Genomic DNA, 19,456 nt, shown 5'->3' with positions numbered 1-19,456 from the left:
TCTTTGGTGCTGACAGAAAATCAGATGGAGGGAAGAGAGACAGACAGAGAGCGAGCATGCCGCAGTGCTATTGATTTATTTTAATTAGCTGCTCGTTAAATCGTGTCAGTTTGCAACACAAATATATAATTCTTTGTCTGATTTTCCACTCCAGTCTTAATGACTCGTACTCCCCGGGTTTCAGAGAGGAATGACTTCTGCAGCTAGACTGACAGAGCAATGCAAATGTTACTCATATAGGGCTGAGAGGGGGGCGGGGGTGGGGGGGTGCCACAAAAGGGCAATGAGTGGAGTAATAAAAAGGGAAAGAAAAACAGGTCAGTGAAAGTCCATGGAGGAGAGGTGAAACAGTCCCCCTTTGAGAGGGAGACAAAAGCGTGTGGAGGGGGGTATGGAGGCTCGGTGGATGAGAGAAAGAGGGAGCGAGGGAGAGAGAGACAGAGGTAAAACTATGTAAACACAGTGGCTGCCCTAAACGTGGGCCCTCTCTGACGTTCCTAAAAAACGATCTTGCCTCGCTCCGCTTCACATCTGCACTAAATCAAACACGGGAGTGAGGTAATGTTCGCCCCGGCTTATGTCTCTTGACTCCTGTTTTAACTTAAAGAAGGGAAGAAGGGATAGAAAAAGGGAAACTCTGTCTCTGATAGGATGAGCTTGAGGAAGCTTCCTTGTTCCTACCCTATCTCTTTGTCCTTTATCGTCATCCTGGAAGAGTGCAACCCGTGAAAAGCCCCTTTGTGATAGTTTATGATAAATCCACAGATACTGTAGGTTCAGTCTGGTGGCAAGCTATGTATAAACTGTTACAGGGGGCCTGTTAGGACCATGTGAGCTGATTCAATCAGTGTTGTTGACACTACAGTAGATCAGTGTTGGAGGTTCAGTAGTCCCAGACTGCCCCACTGTCTGACCGGACTATAATTAATGTTTGCTTATACTAAACACACCCTCTTCATGGGGTTAATTTGCATGCACTTCCTGGTCAAAGGACATTGAGTGTTTTTACTCCCCTCTGCCTGTCTTTCCTTTTTGGGGGGAGAGGATCAAACTAAAGCCTTCCTCCTTTGATACCAGTGAGTTGTGACTCAATCGCTGGGGGTTTGGAATCTTTATTTCTGTCTGAAGCGGAAGTATGGAAGCAATGAGCTTTAATAGGAACCAGAGGACAGTCATGTTTGCAAGCAGTGATCGGGGATTGAGTTCAGCACGTTCTTGTTCGGATTGTGTTGCATCTAATCTTCCTGTAAAGACAGACAGGGGCCCAAGAATTTGACTGACAAAACGGAAACTGACCGCCCCTGTCCCTGGCATACGAGTTATCGAAATGGGCATGTGCAGGTCAGCCATGAAGGCAATAAACTGCCAACGATTTCTGTGTCACAATATCAAAGCCGCCTGCTTCTCTGTGAACGCTCTAGAGGACTACATTTGGAGCAGTCCGGGCGCTCGTTTCGTGCAGAAAACGTGTTTAATATTTCTCTGATTCTCTCTCTTGTCTCGCTCCGACTCTGGGTCGGTTTCTTTCTTTCATCACAAACTCGTCAAACGAGTGACCCCACTCCTGATTGGTTGGGTTCCCTCCGATCTCCACAGCAATTGGCCAGCCAAGCAGCGAAGCTCTCTCTCTCTCTCTCTCTCTCGCTCTCTCTCTCTCTCTCTCTCTCTCTCTCTCTCTCTCTCTCTCTCTCGCTCTCTCTCTCGCTCTCTCGCTCTCTCTCTCTCTCTCTCTGTCTCTTGGCTGTGCTCCAGGGTAGGGTGGTTTGGCATGACGATTTCTCAGGGAAGGAATGCTGACAACAGGAGCGAGTTACCAGGTGTGGCTGCAAGTCAGTTAACCAGAAACAAGTCTTTTATGACAGATCGAGATGAGGAAGCAAGAAAAAAAAACCCAAAAAAACAGAATAAATGGAAGCACTGAGTGAGACACAGTGGTTTGCTGGGATTTCATCTTCAAACTTCCAGTAGACATCCATAGTATTTGTCAACATCTGTTTGTCTCACGGTGATGATGCAATCAGTTTGTTGTATTAAAGGGAGGTTTCATAAAGTTGAAGGATTTTAAATAGAGGCACATGTTCTGTTTCGGAATTACGTAAGTTTACTCTTAGCCCGAGAGCTCCTCTTCTGTTTCTAACATCCCCTTACCCTCAGTCCCCCCACACTCACACTCACACAGGGTATAGCATAACATTGTATGCTAGCCAGGGTATTTAACACCTAAGCAGGAACTCTCTGAAGCCCCCCCATGTGTGAGCAGATATTAGTAACCAGGGATGCCGTGTTGATCCAGCCTAGCGGAGACCCTGTGTCAAGTGGACTCCTGCTGCTCTGGCTCCATCATTCATATCTGCCTGTTATTTTGCTCTGCGACATGCACAGCCTCAACACTCGCACACTAGTAAACTTGCCGCTCTATATAATCATGGAACTGCTTTCTTAGTCCTCCAGACTATATTGTATCTGCGCGTAACACATGTTTGTACACGTGTTGCTTACGCCAATTCAGCAGGCATTTCAGCAGGAAGGGCTACTGTAGGCCAATTGGCAGTAGCGCGTGAAGAATGCGCTGACATATACATACACACATATTGACTGACACGTGCATAAATGTTCACATGCACACTCCAAAGCATGCTTAGCGCCGCAAGTGCAGTTTTTGCAGACTTATTGGCTGGGAGAAACAGTCGTCCACATTAAATAGCAGAGGATCACTGCCCCCACCAGCCCTCTTTCTGCCGGGGTAATACACACACATTCTGAGCTGTATCCCAAGGAATGACCTCTGCACGACCCCCTAACCTTGCCTTTAATTATTTGTTTGAAGACAGCATGGAGTTCCCATGCTGAGAGGTACTCTGTGTACTGCGTGTGCATGTGTGCGAGTTGGTTGTGCTCTAACATTCAGCAGAGGCAGGCCATAATAAGCAAGACCACCAGATGTAGATAATAAAACACGGGTTTTTTAAGCTAGTGTCCCCTGTGAGCCTCCTGTGTTCTGGTTAGCCTACGGACACACTGGCTGTGGTTGTGGTCATGTCCACGGTGTCGATGTGTAGATTTACAACGCGCATGTATGTTTTAGCGAGTGCTTGGGAATTCTGAGTCCCTGTGGTCAACCTCCGTGTCTCTCTCAGGGCCTTGGGTCCTCAGATCCATCCATCTAGCTGTCCATCCAAGTTGACTGGCCTTCATCTCCGGAGGATTCCTGGTTGTGTTGTTCTAAGCACACACCATTAGCAGCTCACGGGTCGAGGGAAAACAGTGTTATCAGGCCTGGCTCTGATAATCTCAATTGGCTTTACTCAGACTGATAAAAGGTGCTCTGAGGCCACCACGAGAGGGGCCCTTGGTCACCCCCCACTCCCTCCAGTGCACCGCTTTGCCTCCTGGTTACTGTGGCAACTTGTTTAGCGTACAAAAACAGAGCCTTTGTGTGTGCATGTGTTTGTGTGAAAAACACAAGAGGAAGAACACTTTTTTTTTTCTTTTTCTTTTTTTTTTCAAAGGAACATTTCGGAAAGAAAAAAAAAAAGAAACGTGAAAATGGCACTTTGATTCAGTATACTCTCCAGTACATAGAGTATTTCCTCTGCAGTCACTGGAAACCATAAGGGCAAATTTGGCACCTGGGAAGAACATTCCTAACATTATGTGTTTATGGTTATGTCCCAGAATAGGTAAGAATGCACATGGTTGTGATTTTGAGCCCCTCTGTGTGTCTAGGAAGGGAGAAAGCAGGACATATATTTTGGCAGGCCTTGCACTCCGAGCATAAAGAGGGAGTGTGATACCTGGAATGTCTTACTGTTTACTTGCTCAGCTGGTTTTGATGCTTGAAGCGTCTTTCTCTCATAAGTACTGCAGGCATTTCTGACAGCAAAGATATCTAAGAAAACTTTGTCCCTTTTGTTCTACTAAAATACTTTCACACTTAGTAAAACTTGATCGTTATTCCTCCTTTAAATCAAAAATCGGGCATTAGAATCATATAATGTCTCATCCAACTCTCTCACTCGCACACCTCCCCTCCCATCCTCCTCTTTTCCTTCTCCCTTATGTTCATATGGATGTGTTTCATCTTTTTCTCTCAGGGGCCCGCGGCACCCCTGCGTAGCTGCACTCTGGATGCCCCCTGGCAAATGAGCACCGCGTCTCTCTTTTCCCAACCGTGCATTTTGTACGTTTAACCATGTCACTTTGAGCCGGGCAGATTACAGGCGTTTAAGTTCATTGGAGAAAGTAAGGGCAGGTATCAGGGCTTCATGGGGGATTAGGAGCCCAAATTGGTTCCAGCTCTCCCTTCCTTCTAATGACCAGTTCTTTAGCCGTACTGATGGTGCCGTGGCTCGTACGTCAGAAAGGGCGGATGGGGGCGTTTTATTTTTTTCTCTCTCTCTCTCTCTCTTCTGCTTTTTTGGAACCAGCAAAGGACTCCATCCCGGACAGCTCCAACGTGATTTGAAACCCCTCTTTAATATCAACCACATGGTGGTACCTGTAGTGCTAAGTCCACACAACGTCAAAGAAAGACAGAATAGAGGAAGAAAGAGAGAAAGGTGGAGAGCTTGCTTGACCTGAGTGGCCAGCTTGCGTTTGACACAGCCCGTGGCATCCCATTCCAAGTTAAAAAGGTTGCCCCTGGCTGGTAGTCACCTCCAAATGACCTCTGGCTCTACGCTGGAAAAACCACAGGAGCAAGGCCGGCTGGGGAGGCTTTGTGGAGCTGCACTTATTCGCTGCTGTGGTGGTGATAAAACTTCAGACAGCCTAATTGATGGGCTCGCTGACATAACAATACCTTGTGAAAGCACGGAGTGGCCCATGCCTGGTCCTCATTTCTAGACAGCTGGAAGGGGAGCAGAGCCCCCTACAATGCAGCCAGAGTGGGGGTCCCACAGAGGGGAATGGTGGAGGTGGGGGTGGAGTGATGGGGAGTAATGAAAGGAACCATTTGTATCCTGCACTTTGCTAACTTGAAGCTTACTTTGATATTCCAATGGGTGATAACCCTGGAGGAATAACATTGTTTTGGAGGAGGAACCGTAGACAGGATACTGTACACTGCGTTTAAAGTCGGTGTGTGATGTGTGCAACCGGCAGCAGGAGCGACTGAAAAAGACGGAGGGAAGAGGGGATGTGCCACGATGAGGGTTCTTCTGTGCCCAAGCTACACTTAATACTTGAGGAATGTCTCCCTGGTGCCCATAGCAACCAAACGTAATCAAAAGCTTTATTAAAAGAGGGGGGAATAGATCATAAGGAACATTAAAGGTATCCCTCACTGGGTTCCCAAGTCAGCACACAATTGCCCTTTTGTTTGTTGCTGTTTTGTTGTGCGCGCCTCTCTCAAGGACTCGGTGGCTAATGTTGCCATTAAGTCATGCAAAACTGTTTTGTCTTTGTGGTGGCTTGTGATGAATCTTCCTCGGTGTGAATGCAGGGTGATTTAACGTTTGTTTTTCTCTTCTCTCTCTCTTTTTTTCTCTTTGCCAGGTTCATTAACGCCAGGAGAAGAATAGTACAGCCTATGATTGACCAGTCAAATCGAGCAGGTAAAAAAAAAAAAAAAAAAAATTACAATAAAAGTACAACCCAACCCAACGTACAGTAGAGTACTGCTTCTCTCCCTTTCTCTCCTCAGCATGAAGACACCCTTTCCAAATCCTTTACTGGCATGCACATCATGCCTGGAGCCCAGATTTTTTTTTAAGGGGTACCCTACATCCCCCCCACCCCACCCCACCCCACCCCGAAAAAAAAAAATCCCTTCTACTCCCTCCTCCTACTCTCCCTCCCTTCATCCCCCTTTTCCATTTTCTCAATGAGATGTGTTCAGCAGTGGTGCGGGCCGTTTACTGATTGACTCTAATTGGAGATTTCCCAGTCTAAGTGGAGAGAGAGGTGTATTAGCACTCTCTCTGTGAATTGCTAATTGGACACAAGAGGAGTGCCAGAAACGCTAGCAGCAATTTATGAGTTATCTCCTTTTTTAAGCTGTTTTGTTTTTAATTTTTTTTTTTTTTTATTCCAGTCCAGGGTTAAGAGAGGGAGGGGTGGGGGGTTGCGGGTCTTGAAATTTCAAATTTGAAATTTCAAGACCACTGCATAGCTAGTCAGTCAGATTTTCAGTTAATAGCATCGGTTAGAGTATTTTCAGTCATGAAAACTGGCCTTAGGAGGGAGAATTTAGTTTTCTGTGATGCTTTGATGAAATCAGATCTGATGTTTTGATTTAACGTCTATACAGGGAAAGATTACCATTTCTTTAAAACAGATTATGGAAAGCTACATTTTGTTAATTTGTAGCACATTTATTTCACATATGTATTGTGATCAGATTACAAAAAGCACAAAGTGAGTAGTAAACACCCCACTCTGTGATCCTGTGGAATGATTCAGTCACCCTAAGCTTCATTGACTGTGGCATTACCAAAAAGAAGCCAAGTAATTTGTCTCAGGGAGGGAAAAGCTGTTTTTGTTGATTAGCAAGCTCCCCGTCTTAAAAAGGTCCCTACACACCGGGGTGGAGATTGTTGAAACGAACATGAGCCGTGATTAAAATGAGATGCACTTACAAATGTGGGTGACTCTTTCTGCAGTCACTGCGCTTTTCTGTGGCATATTTGTCAGATATGCAACCAATATGTGCCAATCAACAATCTCTACAAAAATAGCATGACTAACAGCTCCCCCTAATCTTTACGAATTACAGATTATCCAAGATAATGCTGTTATAGCCCCAGAATACACAGTTTTCTATAGTCTCCAAAGAGCATTAGTTCATTAGGGCTGATAATAATCAAAACAAGATACAAATTAGCTAATTGGTAGCTACTTTTGATTCTAAATGACTGATAATCAGGTAAATCATAATATTGAATGATTAAGCAGCTTTGGGATTATCTACGTCTTTAGATTGTATGTTATGTTACGTGGAATTGTATTCTACCTTATGTTTAAGAGTAGACATGTTGAAACTGTGTACTGTACATCACTACTGATCTATTTGAGAACTGACTGGGTGAATTGCCTGCCGTGGCAGAAATTCTTCTCATCCTGTCAAACTGCATGCTTTCTTCTGTCGGTTAGAGAACAATGTATCTCCTGTGAGTGTGGTTTTGAATGACACTGGCTGAGTGTGCGCGCGTGTGTGTGTGTGTGTGTGTGTGTGTGTGTGTGTGTGTGTGTGTGTGTGTGTGTGTATTGTGCTTGCATGTATGCATGCCTGCATGAGGACCTACTGTATGCGTGTTTGCATGCCACACGTCAGTCAATGCGGTCCACAAACATGAGCACAATGTCTTACAGTATGTTTGGGCTGGAGCTGGGACAATTGCTGATTGTCTGGTGTGTTTTCTCTTCTTCTTCCCCCCTCCCTTTTTCATGTCCACGTTTTGACTACAATCAGGTTTTCTTCTTGATCCTTCAGTGAGCCAAGGAGCAGCATACAGTCCAGAGGGCCAGCCAATGGGCAGCTTCGTGCTGGATGGTCAGCAACACATGGGGATCCGACCAGCCGGTAAGTCCGTCCACCTCTCTCCGCCTGTCCCACTTCCCTTTGTCATGCCTGCTTTACTAGACAACAGTCTCACCTTCCGTTATCGTAGATCTGATCAACACTGATCCTCTTGTCTGAAGCATGAGATTTAGTCACAGGCACTGAGCAGGTCCCTGAGTCAGCCACATAAACCTAATGCTAACAAGTGCTACACAAACACTATAACACTTCTCTTTAAAGGCACCCCCCCACCCACCGTTCCCCAGACTGTCTGCTGCCTGTCTGTTTTTTTTTTTTTTCCTATAATCTAACACATCTGGGAATATGCTTCACAATTGATGATAATAAAAAAAAAGGGATTTGTGGGATGCAATGCAAAATAAAAACACGAATGCCACTTCTTCACATCTTCCTCTTCCCCCACCCTTGTCATTTCCCATCTAACACTAACCAACCTCATCCTCTCTATGAGTGGGCATCCTCTGACCTGTCTGTGATTCAAACTCCTGCTGACCTTTTTCCTGGCGTTTATCTCCTCTTTCTAGGGCCTATGAGTGGAATGGGGATGAATATGGGCATGGATGGGCAATGGCACTACATGTAACCTCCATCTTGTAAAGCAAAACGCAAAGAAAAAGGGGGAAGTAAGTACTGGGCTCTTTTGCTTGTATTTTACACTTTTGGGCTGTGGGTTTTATTTTATTTTCCACCCACAATTCCCTTTCACTTCTCCAGCACTACTAAACAGTCCCGCTAGCATGCAGGACTGTTTGAGCAAGATGCTTTATGCGGTTAAGGGGGGGGGGGGGGTGAAGACTTGGGAAAAAGGGGGAACCGTCCTGGGACAGAGAGGACCGGACTTGTGGCGCCAGACAACAGGAACAACAACAGAAGAAGGAGGGGACGAAACAACCTGGCATGGCATGCACAAATTTATTTATCACAACAGCGCCATCGCTCTCCCCATCCTGGACAGCCAATGCAAATGTTGGACATTTAGGGAAAAAATAACATCTCCAGGGGAAGGGGCTGACGGGGAGAAATTAAGCAGGCTCCAGTGAAGCGATAAAGAAGGAGAAGTGAAACTGTCCTCCGAGTGACATAAATCTGTCTGGGGAAGGATTGATGCCCAAATTATCTTATATGCAAAGACGGGAACACCGCAGTACATTACGGTCCTGAGCGAGATATACGGGCCATGGGTGACATGGCCGATCCTTCACTGGGGGTTTGGTTTGAGCTGTGTAAAGGGAGGAATGAGTTTGTGTGTGTGTGTGTGTGTGCGTGTTTGTGGGGGTGGATGGGGGGGGGGGGGGGGGGTCTTTTGATTATTTTTTACTGGAGGTAGACGATTTAAAGGGGGGGCGGGGGCCAGTGACTAGCCTGACCTGAGACTCACAGACAAGAGCAGGGAGACATTGAGATAAATTTATAAGGTTGTAGACACAAGCATGGCTGCATCTAAAAAGGAGGGGAACTGTTTCACACATACAGATACAGTCCCTCCGTGTCACTGTCTCTCTGGCTCTCTCTCTCTCTCTCTCTCTCACTCACACACACACACACACACACACACACACACACAACACACACACACACACACACACACACAATCCCTATACAGCTAAATGGCGGCAGTCTGATTAAGCTGGCCATTCCGCCTCCCGCTAGTGCCACAGTGCTGACATTTGAAAAATCAAGACATATCACATCCCAAAGGCGGCAGGGCAGAAGAGATTTTATTTAACACCTAAACTCCCTTGCCCAATGAGGCACAATATAATAACACTTACCTTGATTAAAAGAACCCTTTATATGTAAATGGAGACTGGATTTTCCAAAGGGTCACAGCGGCAATTCTGCCGACAGAGATCATTTCACCCCTCTAGTCCTTGCTTTATCTCTCTCTCTTCCTCTGTTTCTCTCTGTCTCTCACTCGTTTTCTCTCATCCCCTCCTGTCTTTGCTAATGGCAGCAGGGGAAAAAAAAAAAGGAAAATCAGGAAGCAATGTTCCCTAAAACAGCCACACAGAGACAACATTTGCTCAGGTTGGCTAATTCTTAATATAGGGCTATATAATTTTGAGACTATTTAATTACGTAACATACTTTATGCTTCATGACCAATTACATTAATAGCTTAATACAGAGGAATATTATCCTCTCTTGATTTGATTACACAGCCACACAATATGGTATATTTGGTACTTAATTATGGCCAGCCATTGAGCAGGACTGCTGTGCCATAACAGAAGTGCACAGCCAGCCAGGGAGGCAGGCATGCAGAGATGGAGCGAGAGAGAGGCCCAGTCTGTCCTCACTTATTGTCTTCAGATGGTTTTACCACTCTTGTTAATAAAGGGAGGGGAGGGGGGGTCTCAGATCTACTTAACGGAATGACTGCAGCTTACAAGACTGGAGATTAGCAGCTTACAGTGTCAAAAACATCTGCTGGGCCTTTTAACAGGAGCTGCTCCAGGTTATATGGAGGTGAGGGCACCCATCATACCCCAACACCCTGAATGATTTATTTATTTTATGACCTCAGTAGTGAGGTTTTAAGAGACCTGCTCTGACAAACATGTGCATTTCAAATGAACTGACATGGAAAGGGAGTATTAGAAAATGGCACAGCTTTCAACCAATGAGACTGGTCATTAATCTTGGCCTTTGCTGTCTCTCCTTTCCTCTCTCCTTTCTGCCCTCCTCCTCTTCCTTTTCCCCTCACCGGGGCCCTCCAGTGTAATTTCTTAATTGCAGTGTACTAAGGTGGAGGAATGCAGAGAGTGAGCATGCCTAGTGACCTTGCGGCGACCTCTCCCCTCCTATTACAGCTTCTAATCCCCCAGGGGTTCACATTACAAAGCAGGCCGGCCCAGACCCAATCCCAGAACCCAGGCCCCCTGGCTCCAGCGGGACCCCCTGCTCTTACTCGTCTCTCCCCAAGGTCCAGGCCTCTAGACAAGCCATGTTCCCATACTCCAGTCCCAGGCTCCAGGAGCAACCCCCCACATCTTACTTTTTTCTTTCTGATTACAACAAACAGTCGTGTGAAAAGTCAAACAGTGGCACTGCTGAGCCAGCTCTGTGTCCTGGGTCCTGTCACAGTGTGAGAGATGCCAGCATGCTGAGGCCTCTGCACATATGAAGTGGAATCCATCTTAAGGGACATCAACATACCCCACCTCCTTTTCCTTTCCTTTTCTCTTTCTTCTTCTTTTATCTTTGTTACTTTGTCTTGCTGCTGTTTCCTACTCTTTTACTCTTCCTTAGCTCTAAAACCCACACTGCGTGCATCAAGAGCAGCACTTCATTTTGCTTAAAATGCTCTCAATGAAGGGTGGAACCAAGCTCTTAATGCTCGCTGCCTTGGCGATGCAGCTAACCAAGTCCTAAATTATTTAATAACTTCTTTAAGGAATTCCAAATCAAATATGTTCACAGAGGCACGTCCCCGAGAGAGAATGCCTGTTCAGTTTGTCACTAAAGTCAGCTGGGGAATTAACTGTTCCACTTGTAAAAGTATTAGCACTTCTCCACATCAATACGGCTGGTTGGTTTTCCTCACATCCTCCAGGACTACAGTGTCTGTGGATGACTGAGGATCATTTTCCAACCTGAGACCTGACCACAACGCTATTGGGCATTGTAAACCACTCACCATAGCTTAAAATAGCCCAGTGCAATAATGTCTCTCTTAACTTGCAGAAGCTAAAAGCGCTGTATTCACAGACGCAGTGTCATAAAATCTGCTCGGCTCCTTGTTGTTGAAGTGAAATTGAATTAAGGGCTGCTAATGGAGAAGGAGGATGTCAAAGCTGCACTGAGAAAATAATTTTATTGACTGCGTAAACACATTCCTCTCCTTCCTCTCAGGTCTGCCAGGCATGCCAGGGGAGTACGTACCTCAGAGCGGTCCTATGGGCATGAGCATGGCCCCACCCACTTACACCAACCCTCATCAGATGACCTCTCACCCCTCCCAGCTCCGACACGGACCCCCTCTCCACGCGTACCTGCCCGATCACCCCCACGCCCACCACCCTCATCACCAGCCTCACCACGCCATGCTGATGCACGGAGGACCCTTGTCGCACCCAGGAATGACCATGTCTGCACAGAGACCCCCTTTGCTCACTCCCATTGACCCCAGTACTGGAGGACAAGGCCTGAACATCCATGCCCAATAGTACAAGGGAACTTTGCTACCACGACAACAGCAGCTACTACAAGAAAACAGTAAAAAAAAAAAAGAAAGCAGCAGCAGCTCACAATAAATCCTATTTTGAGACTATTTTTAAGAATAAAAATCGAACCCTTTTGACCAGAATTTGACACTAAAGAAACAGAATTCCAGATGAGCTGTGATAATTCTTTTTTTTTTTTTTTTTTTTCTTTTTTTTTAAACTTGTCAATTTTGTTACTTTCATCCAAACGGAGGACCAAGCTGACAAGAACACTTTGTAAAGTCTTGGGCTTTTGGTTAAGATCAACAGAGGATGTTCTGACGTACACGTGTGCAACGAATGGACAGATGCACGCATTCGAAAAAACACACACTTCTCGCACACTCACTTACACACCATCATAAACATGTTCAGTACACTTTCATGTGACGCGCTCAAACGCTTCTAAAATAAAATCACTCTGGAAGATTTAAAAAAGAAACAACAGAAAGACTCCAAGAGTTATAACTACTGTAGTATAAAAAGTATAGATAAATAAGTTAAAACTTGTGCATTTTTTGTTGATCACATGGTTTATGTTTCCTGAACTAGTTTTAGAATTAAAGGTTAACCTTTTCTCTCTCACACTGTGTGTGCTCCTTCCTGGAGGAGAAACTGTCTCGCAGCACAGCACTATAAAAGAAAAAAAGAAAAAAAACAATAAGAAGATGGAACATCTCAAAAAGGCTCCAAACCACAGAGGGCAATCAGGTCCTGTCCCCCATAAGAACAGGGCATGATGGGAAAAGGCTGCTAAATGACACCGGATCGCTCCAGAAGATTCAGTTTGAACATTTGTCATGCCCCTCTTTTTTTTTTTTTTTGGTTCATGAATGAATGTTGCCCTGTAGGTTTTAAAGAAAAAAAAAGTTCTTTGTTTGAATTGCCCAAGCACTGGATTGTGTTGGTTTTATACATTTTTATTTTAATATTATTTTATTTTTTGTACCCTGGACTCTCATTGGTAAGAGCCTATTGAAGGAAGCTTAATAGTGGAAAAGCAACATCCTACGGCGCTTCTTTATCTGCGGATCAACATTCTTGCCATAAGGACAATACTGACACAAACGTTGATTCTGTGGGACTGGAGAAGCATTTGATGGTTGATGCACCAAAAACCCTAAAACTAAAAAAAAAAAAAAAAAAAAAAAAAAACAAAACAAAACAAAACAAAACAAAAAAAAACTTAAATTATGAACTCAATGCTTTTGGGGGAAAAAGCTGAGAGAATATTGTAACAAACTTCGTACAGAGTTCAGTCTATTAATTGTTTCATGTTAGATATTCTATGTGTTTACCTCAATTGAAAAAGAATGTTTTTGCTAGTTTCAGATCTGCTGTGGCATTGATATTGTATGTCCATGAATTCCTTCCTTTTTCAGCACGTGTTCCTCACTAGATGATAAGATGCCGTCTCCCTTAAGCTTTGTCAAAAATACATTAAATACTTGTATGAGGACTGTGACGTAATGTTTAAAAGGTGTTCAGTCACAAATGCTGTAATAAATATTTCATTTTTGATTTTTGTTAGATTTTTGTGTGATTAACTGTGTTACAGTCTTATCCATGTTCCCATTTTAATACTAATACAAGTAATTGGTTCATCAGCATTATTAGTATTATTATTATTATTATTGTTATTGTTATTATTATTATTATTATTATTATAAAATGTGCATTTGGCATGGTGTTGCCTGTCAACAATGTAATTTTTAATTTTACTTATGCAAATAGTCATCAAAATGTACCAATTAGGTTCCCATTTTTCCCAGCACTCTATTACCAATGGCTTATTTTAACCAGGCTGCCCATTTGGTTATTGAATAACCTCTTTAAATGACAATGACATATTGTGTTTGAAATATATCAAGCCATGGCAATTTATTTAGACACACAAACATGTCCTCAAAATGATAAACAACTGTCAAATGCAAATGAAGGGTGCAAATTACACAGCAAATTTACCACCAACCAAGTTTTAGACCAAAACATAAACTATCAGCACTGAAGTGGAGGTAAATAAAAGGAGGTCAACTATGGCCTTTAGGTCTTAAACACCAGGGATGAAATTGACAGAAGAGACATGAAAAAATACATCAAATTTTTCGGAAAAACATTTGTTTTATTATATATAAATTTTAAATTATTATAAATTTTCTTTTTTTAATAACCCAGTTTGCTATTTACAGAAACAAATAAAATAAATAAAACTAAATAATATTTTAGATTTCTGCCTGTATAATAAGGTAGGATAACTTTAATTTGCAAATAAAGCAAGTTAACTCAGTTTAGATTAATTCACCCTTCACTCTATCACTGTCGTTCAAACAATAGAGCAAGGACTTGTCCCCAGTGCTCCTACAGTGGGAACTATAGCTGGCCCTCTCCCTCCGAGTCTCTCTCTGCTCTGTTCTGCCGTTTTGCAGCGCCGCCTGTCGGCACCACCTGGTACTGCCGTGCAGGAGCACACAGATGGGCTTTGATAGGCTATCTCCTCTCTTTTCTCCATCTCTTTGCCTGCGTTTGCCCGCGGCCATCCAGCTCGTGGCCTTAAAGCAGAAATGACAACATCACTTTGGCTGAAATATTTTTTGTCCTTCTCCAAGAAGTTTAAACTTCTGCTTTGTTGGATTCGTGACCTTGAATTTCTATTTTTCTTCAATTATTTTGGCTTTTCATTTTTATTAGGAACACTGCTTACCACTGACTTAATCCTGTGTTTAAATTAAAAAGTATCTCAAACTGTAATGATGATGATAATAATAATAATAATAATAATAATAATAATAACCATAAGCATAATCATATAATAATAAAAGTAATCATAATCATTTTATTATTTGTATTTAGTGCACTTCCACAAACTGGCCTGGCTAGGATTTTCGGCTATAATATAAGATGTGTATTCTTAATATTCTTATGTGGCTTTTTTTGTTTGTAATTTTGTTTATTCTAACTTTGGCCTAAATATGACGTGATCCTTTATTTTCTATTTATTAACTTTTATTCAAAACTATCGTAAAATATTAATTATTAGAATTTATTTTTCTGCAAACACAGAGTTCTTTGTACAGCTGTGGCCTGTTGATTCATTTATTTAACGGTTGGCTTTTGCACGTTTTTGTTTTAAAAAAAAAAACAAAAAGCAGAAAGTGATGGAAATCACAATGACTTTGATTTCTATTTGTGATTTGAATCACGTTTACACAACAAATATTTCTGGTACAATTTCCCGGCATAGAAAGCAATTTTCCAAATGTAAAACTAATATAAACAGTTTATTTTATGTTTATTCAAAATAGGTAATTTTTATCCTTCTGATGGTCAGCCTGCAACACTATTTCTTCCTCGGTTATTTGCTTTGAATGTTACGCAGGTTGTTTTATTGAAATTCCGGACATAATACCTGCACAGATCATCTTTGTGTAACATTTTATTGCTTATACACAGGGGGGTGGTATGGACCATAACAGATAGAAAAAAATGTATATTTTTATTGGTTTTACACTGGAGTCTAGTTAATGATGCCTCTTCTTCTCTTAACTATTTAAAACCTAAAAGTCCTTGTTGTTTTTCTGGTGCTCCATTATTCTGTGGATGAAACGGAAGGAAGAAGCCCTCCGTTTTGTGCGGAGATTATCAGATGAAAAAGAGAGAAAACGTGAGGATTACTGTGGATGGAGAGGATTTTAATATTAATAGTTTTTTTTTCTTTTCTTTTCCCCTCCCCCGCTCCTCCCCCCCCCCCCCCCCCCCCCCCTCTCCCTCTTCCCCGATGAGACAGAAGGTAGATTGCCTCTGCTGCTTTCCTTTTGCCGATTTGGTGTGACAGGGATGATGGATGATCCAGCCGAGCTAAACAACTCCTCCCCTTCATCTCCTCCCTGTCAAAGCCAGTCCGGGCTGCTGCTGCACGAATAAAATAAGGAATATATTCCCTCTGCACTGCTGCACAATGCAGCCCGCTCCTCTGGAAGAGAGACTCCACTTCGCCCGTGCAACAATATTAAAAGTCCACACACATACACACACATCGTTCACCCCGCTAGAAACACTCACTAACGTGTGTGTGTGTGTGTGTGTGTGTGTGTGTGTGTGTACGCGCGCGCGTGCGCGCCACAGAGGCAACATGTTAATAATGCTTATGTTATTGGCTGAGAGAGAGGACTGTCTGCAAATATGTATTTTTAGATTCACGAGTGCATCTGCAGGCAGCGAGGGAGGAAAGACGGTTTAAAAAAAAAAAAAAGTTTAGTTCGCTCTTTGTTTTTGCTTCATTGCTGATTTGGATAGTGGTCATAAAAATGGACACGCAGGGGCTGAGTGTCCTTCGCTTTGCAGCTGGCTCTCCCCAAAATGGCTTGCTCTGGGGGACAGTTTTTAGGTTTTGTGTATTTAGGCCTGTGTGTGTCTGTGTGTGTGAGAGAGAGTGATTGTGTGTATGTGTGTGTGCTGCCCTCCTTTTTTTTTTTAAACATTTCAGCAGTTTTCTCTCCTCTTGCCATAAGGTGTTTCTATGACTACGTTATGTAGGCCTATGTGAGCGGGTCAGAGGCGGGGGTCCCTGGGAGAAAAGGGCCGCATTTGGCTGATCATTTATCAATGTCAACCGCATAATGATTCTCCCTGCAGTCCCCCTATTGATGAGGATAATTACATTAGCTCAGAGTGACTGATCAATAAAGCCCAGGGAAAATGGTTTATTATAGCACCACCGAAAAGGCTTTCTGGCTGCTTTTTTTTCTTTTTACATAAAAGCCAGGGCTGATCTGCGCAAACCAAACTCCTCAAAGATAATCGAGTGAGAGGCAAAACTTCATCTGGTCGCAGATTTCATGTTGTAATTTTCACTCTTTAACGCTTTTTTTCCAGAATTGTGCAGTTTTTTCCTTTACTCTTTCTCTTGTGCTGTTTGTTGTTTGAAGTGAAGCATTTCTCCATCTACAAATACACTTTTTTTTATCGCATGAGGAAATAGTTCATCACCCTCTTGGGTTAGAAAGACTACAGCTTTCCACCCAGATTTAAAGTACATCAAGTCACACAGACTCTTGTCTTGTGTGATCTTTTTCATAATAATCAAAAGTTAAACAGGAAGTCTCAGAGGGACTAAAGGCTGGCAACCACTTTCAGATATTTGTATTTGTCTACATCTATATCTTCATGGCAAAAACCATGTTCAAATGGCAGCAACACCTGATGTCCAAACACCAGCTCGGCCTTTAAGAGAAAGATTTCAAATTAAGAGTAAACAAAAAAAGACTCGTGTTGTTGGTCAAGTAGCAAAAATAACGTCACCGAAATAAACAAAATAGTCCACAAAGACGGCCAGCAAATGGATTACTGACCTCCCTCTCTCCGCCTCTCTCTCGCTCTCGCTCTCTCTCTCCGTCTGTGTGTGTGTGTGTGTGTGTGTTCTTTAATTGTCAACAACTTATCCCCTGCAGGAATGTTGCAAACTCTTTCGCCTTAATTCTCTGTGGTGCTCCGCGCCAGCTCCCATTTACCGCTGATGAACGTGTCTGCAGGAGACAGCTCCATTATCTATTTATCATTTATGATAGGATTTCCTCAGACAATGGAGCAAGAAGCGCGCCCACAGACGGTCCCACCGATGGCTCTTCACTGCCCTTTCACACACGCACACTGGCGCTTATTTATTCGATGGCATTTTGATAAATGGGAAATTATGGGTTTCATCTTAGAAATAAAGCCTCGACATTTTGGAAAATTATCTAAATATGCATAAATAGACTTTAACTTCAACGAATTTATATTGTTTATTTTTATTCTTAAAATATGACTTAAAAAAAATAATCTTGAAAAATGTGCATTGTTAGTTTACACTTTAGAGTGTGCTTTCAGTAGAAATATGTATATTAAAAAACAAAACAAATCTGAATGATATTCAGGACTTTCTGCGATTATATTTGAATTGGAGGCGATTTGTTTTCACACTTCAGCGGTGCTTGTCTTCTTAAAAATGAGTGACAGTCCCCTCCTCCTGCTCCACACTCTCTCTCTCTCTCTCTCTCTCTCTCTCACTCACACACACACACACACACACACACACACACACACACACACATACACTCATCCCCCACCAAAATAAATCTTAATGATGTAAAAATTATAATTAGTGAAATAACATAGCTACAGGGGTTTGGGAATTAGCAGAAAGTGAAAATTGCAGTGTCCAGTCGTGAAGCTGCTGGGGAGGCAGAAAACGGGGGCATGTGAGTGCAGAATAAATAAAGCGCAATAAAAAGGGAAATAGCCGGAGCTTAGTCGAGCCTTGAGGTACTGAAACCTTTATTTCAATCAGTTAAGATTTAATTAGGGAAGCCCGAGGCCCTCCGTAGCGCTGTGTTACAATGGCCCCAAGGTTGTCAACATTTGACCGGTTTTTTTTTCTAGTGAAATAATCACGGTTTATGGCCTGAGAAGCCATAAGATTCTCAAATAAATAAATCTGGCATTATTCCATTATGAGACGGAAGTCTTCACAGTGAGCGGACAAAAACATCGATTGTCTTAATTTATGAGCTGCTGTCCTAAGTTGATTTTTTTTTAATTCTTAATTTCCTTTCGGTTATTTTTGAGAGCTTAAAAAAAGGTTAGAAATATCTTGCGGGTAGCCGAGGGCAGCAAAGTGAGACATTTCACAAGAACTGTAAATAACAGAGGAGGACTGAGAGAGAGAGAGAGAGACAGAGAGAGGGAGGGAGGGAGAGACAAGGAGAGAGAGAGTGTGTGTGTGTTTTCTAAAATGTAAAATTTCTCCAGGTTATTGATCAATGTGCGTGTTTCTATAGGCGCGTTTCAACTCAATTAATTAATAACTCCGATATACTATAGATGTTCGATGGCTCTGGGGGGAGCGAGAGAGAGAGAGAGAGATAGAGAGAGAGAGAAAGAGTGGGAGAGCTGCAGCCCCCTCCCCACCACACCCTTGGGCGCACTGTTATTACAGGATGGCGACCCCTTCTGGAGGCCAAAGTAATTGTGTTTATAGAAAGAGAAGAAGAAGAAGCGGCCTGTGTATCTCTCTGTTGTGACACCAGCTCCGGAGAAGCTTTCATTCACATTCCTGCTTTAAATATAGAGAGAACTCATCAGCTCTGCGATCATATCCTCTACTCCGTCTTTTTAACCCAAAAACTCAGGCTAAAAGCGCTCCAATATTTCATCCTCTAAGATGATAAGACCCTGACCTGCTGCAGTAAATGTGACCTCCAAAGACTCTCATCTCATATTTACTCACAGGTAGAAAGCTCCTTATGCATGTATTAGGCGACGACGTTGATAGTAAAATCAATAAAGATGGATTGTAGGGTCAATATTATGCTTTGCACCAGGGGACTTGTTGCCCGGCTCCCCTTCCTGAGTGTGTGTGTGTATGACAGGGAGAGAGAAATGAGCAATTCATAATATGCGACCACAACATCTCTGCAAGGGCTGTGCACGACCGAGTGTATGTTTAAATGAGAGAGAGAGAGAGAGAGAGAGAGAGAGAGAGAGAGAGAGAGAGAGAGAGAGAGAGAGAGAGAGAGAGAGAGAGTTTGAGGAACAGGGCAGCAGGGCTGAAATCATCCAACCAGGGGCCTGAAGGACCCGGGCGGCTAACATCATTAATCACGGCCCACTTGAAGATTATGACTGAAAGTACAGAATCGGTAACCATTATCGTCTCGGATGGCAGTTAAAACCTCTCCTTATTTTTCAAAAC

General features: G+C 43.1%; 1 protein-coding gene across 5 annotated transcripts in view; it reads left to right on the top strand.

Annotated features, from left to right (window-relative positions):
• Positions 1–13,248, top strand: part of meis2a (Meis homeobox 2a) — an 81,921-nt gene extending 68,673 nt beyond the window's left edge. For 2 of the 5 annotated variants that reach the window (XM_056392898.1, XM_056392899.1), the window contains exons 10-13: positions 5,497–5,555; positions 7,412–7,522; positions 8,047–8,145; positions 11,378–11,517. In XM_056392898.1, coding sequence (XP_056248873.1) covers positions 5,497–5,555; positions 7,412–7,522; positions 8,047–8,105 — 229 coding nt within the window. In that variant the 3' untranslated portion in view covers positions 8,106–8,145; positions 11,378–11,517. Of the gene's footprint in view, positions 1–5,496; positions 5,556–7,411; positions 7,523–8,046; positions 8,146–11,377 lie in introns of all 5 variants that reach the window. The other 3 variants (XM_056392900.1, XM_056392901.1, XM_056392902.1) reach the window with 3 other exon arrangements.
• Positions 13,249–19,456: the final 6,208 nt, after the last annotated feature.

Source organism: Seriola aureovittata, chromosome 13 (genome assembly GCF_021018895.1).
Source record: "Seriola aureovittata isolate HTS-2021-v1 ecotype China chromosome 13, ASM2101889v1, whole genome shotgun sequence".
NCBI classification, from domain to species: domain Eukaryota; kingdom Metazoa; phylum Chordata; class Actinopteri; order Carangiformes; family Carangidae; genus Seriola; species Seriola aureovittata.
The sequence above is the reverse complement of the archived record's forward strand: the minus strand, read 5'-3'. Positions and strand labels throughout refer to the sequence as shown.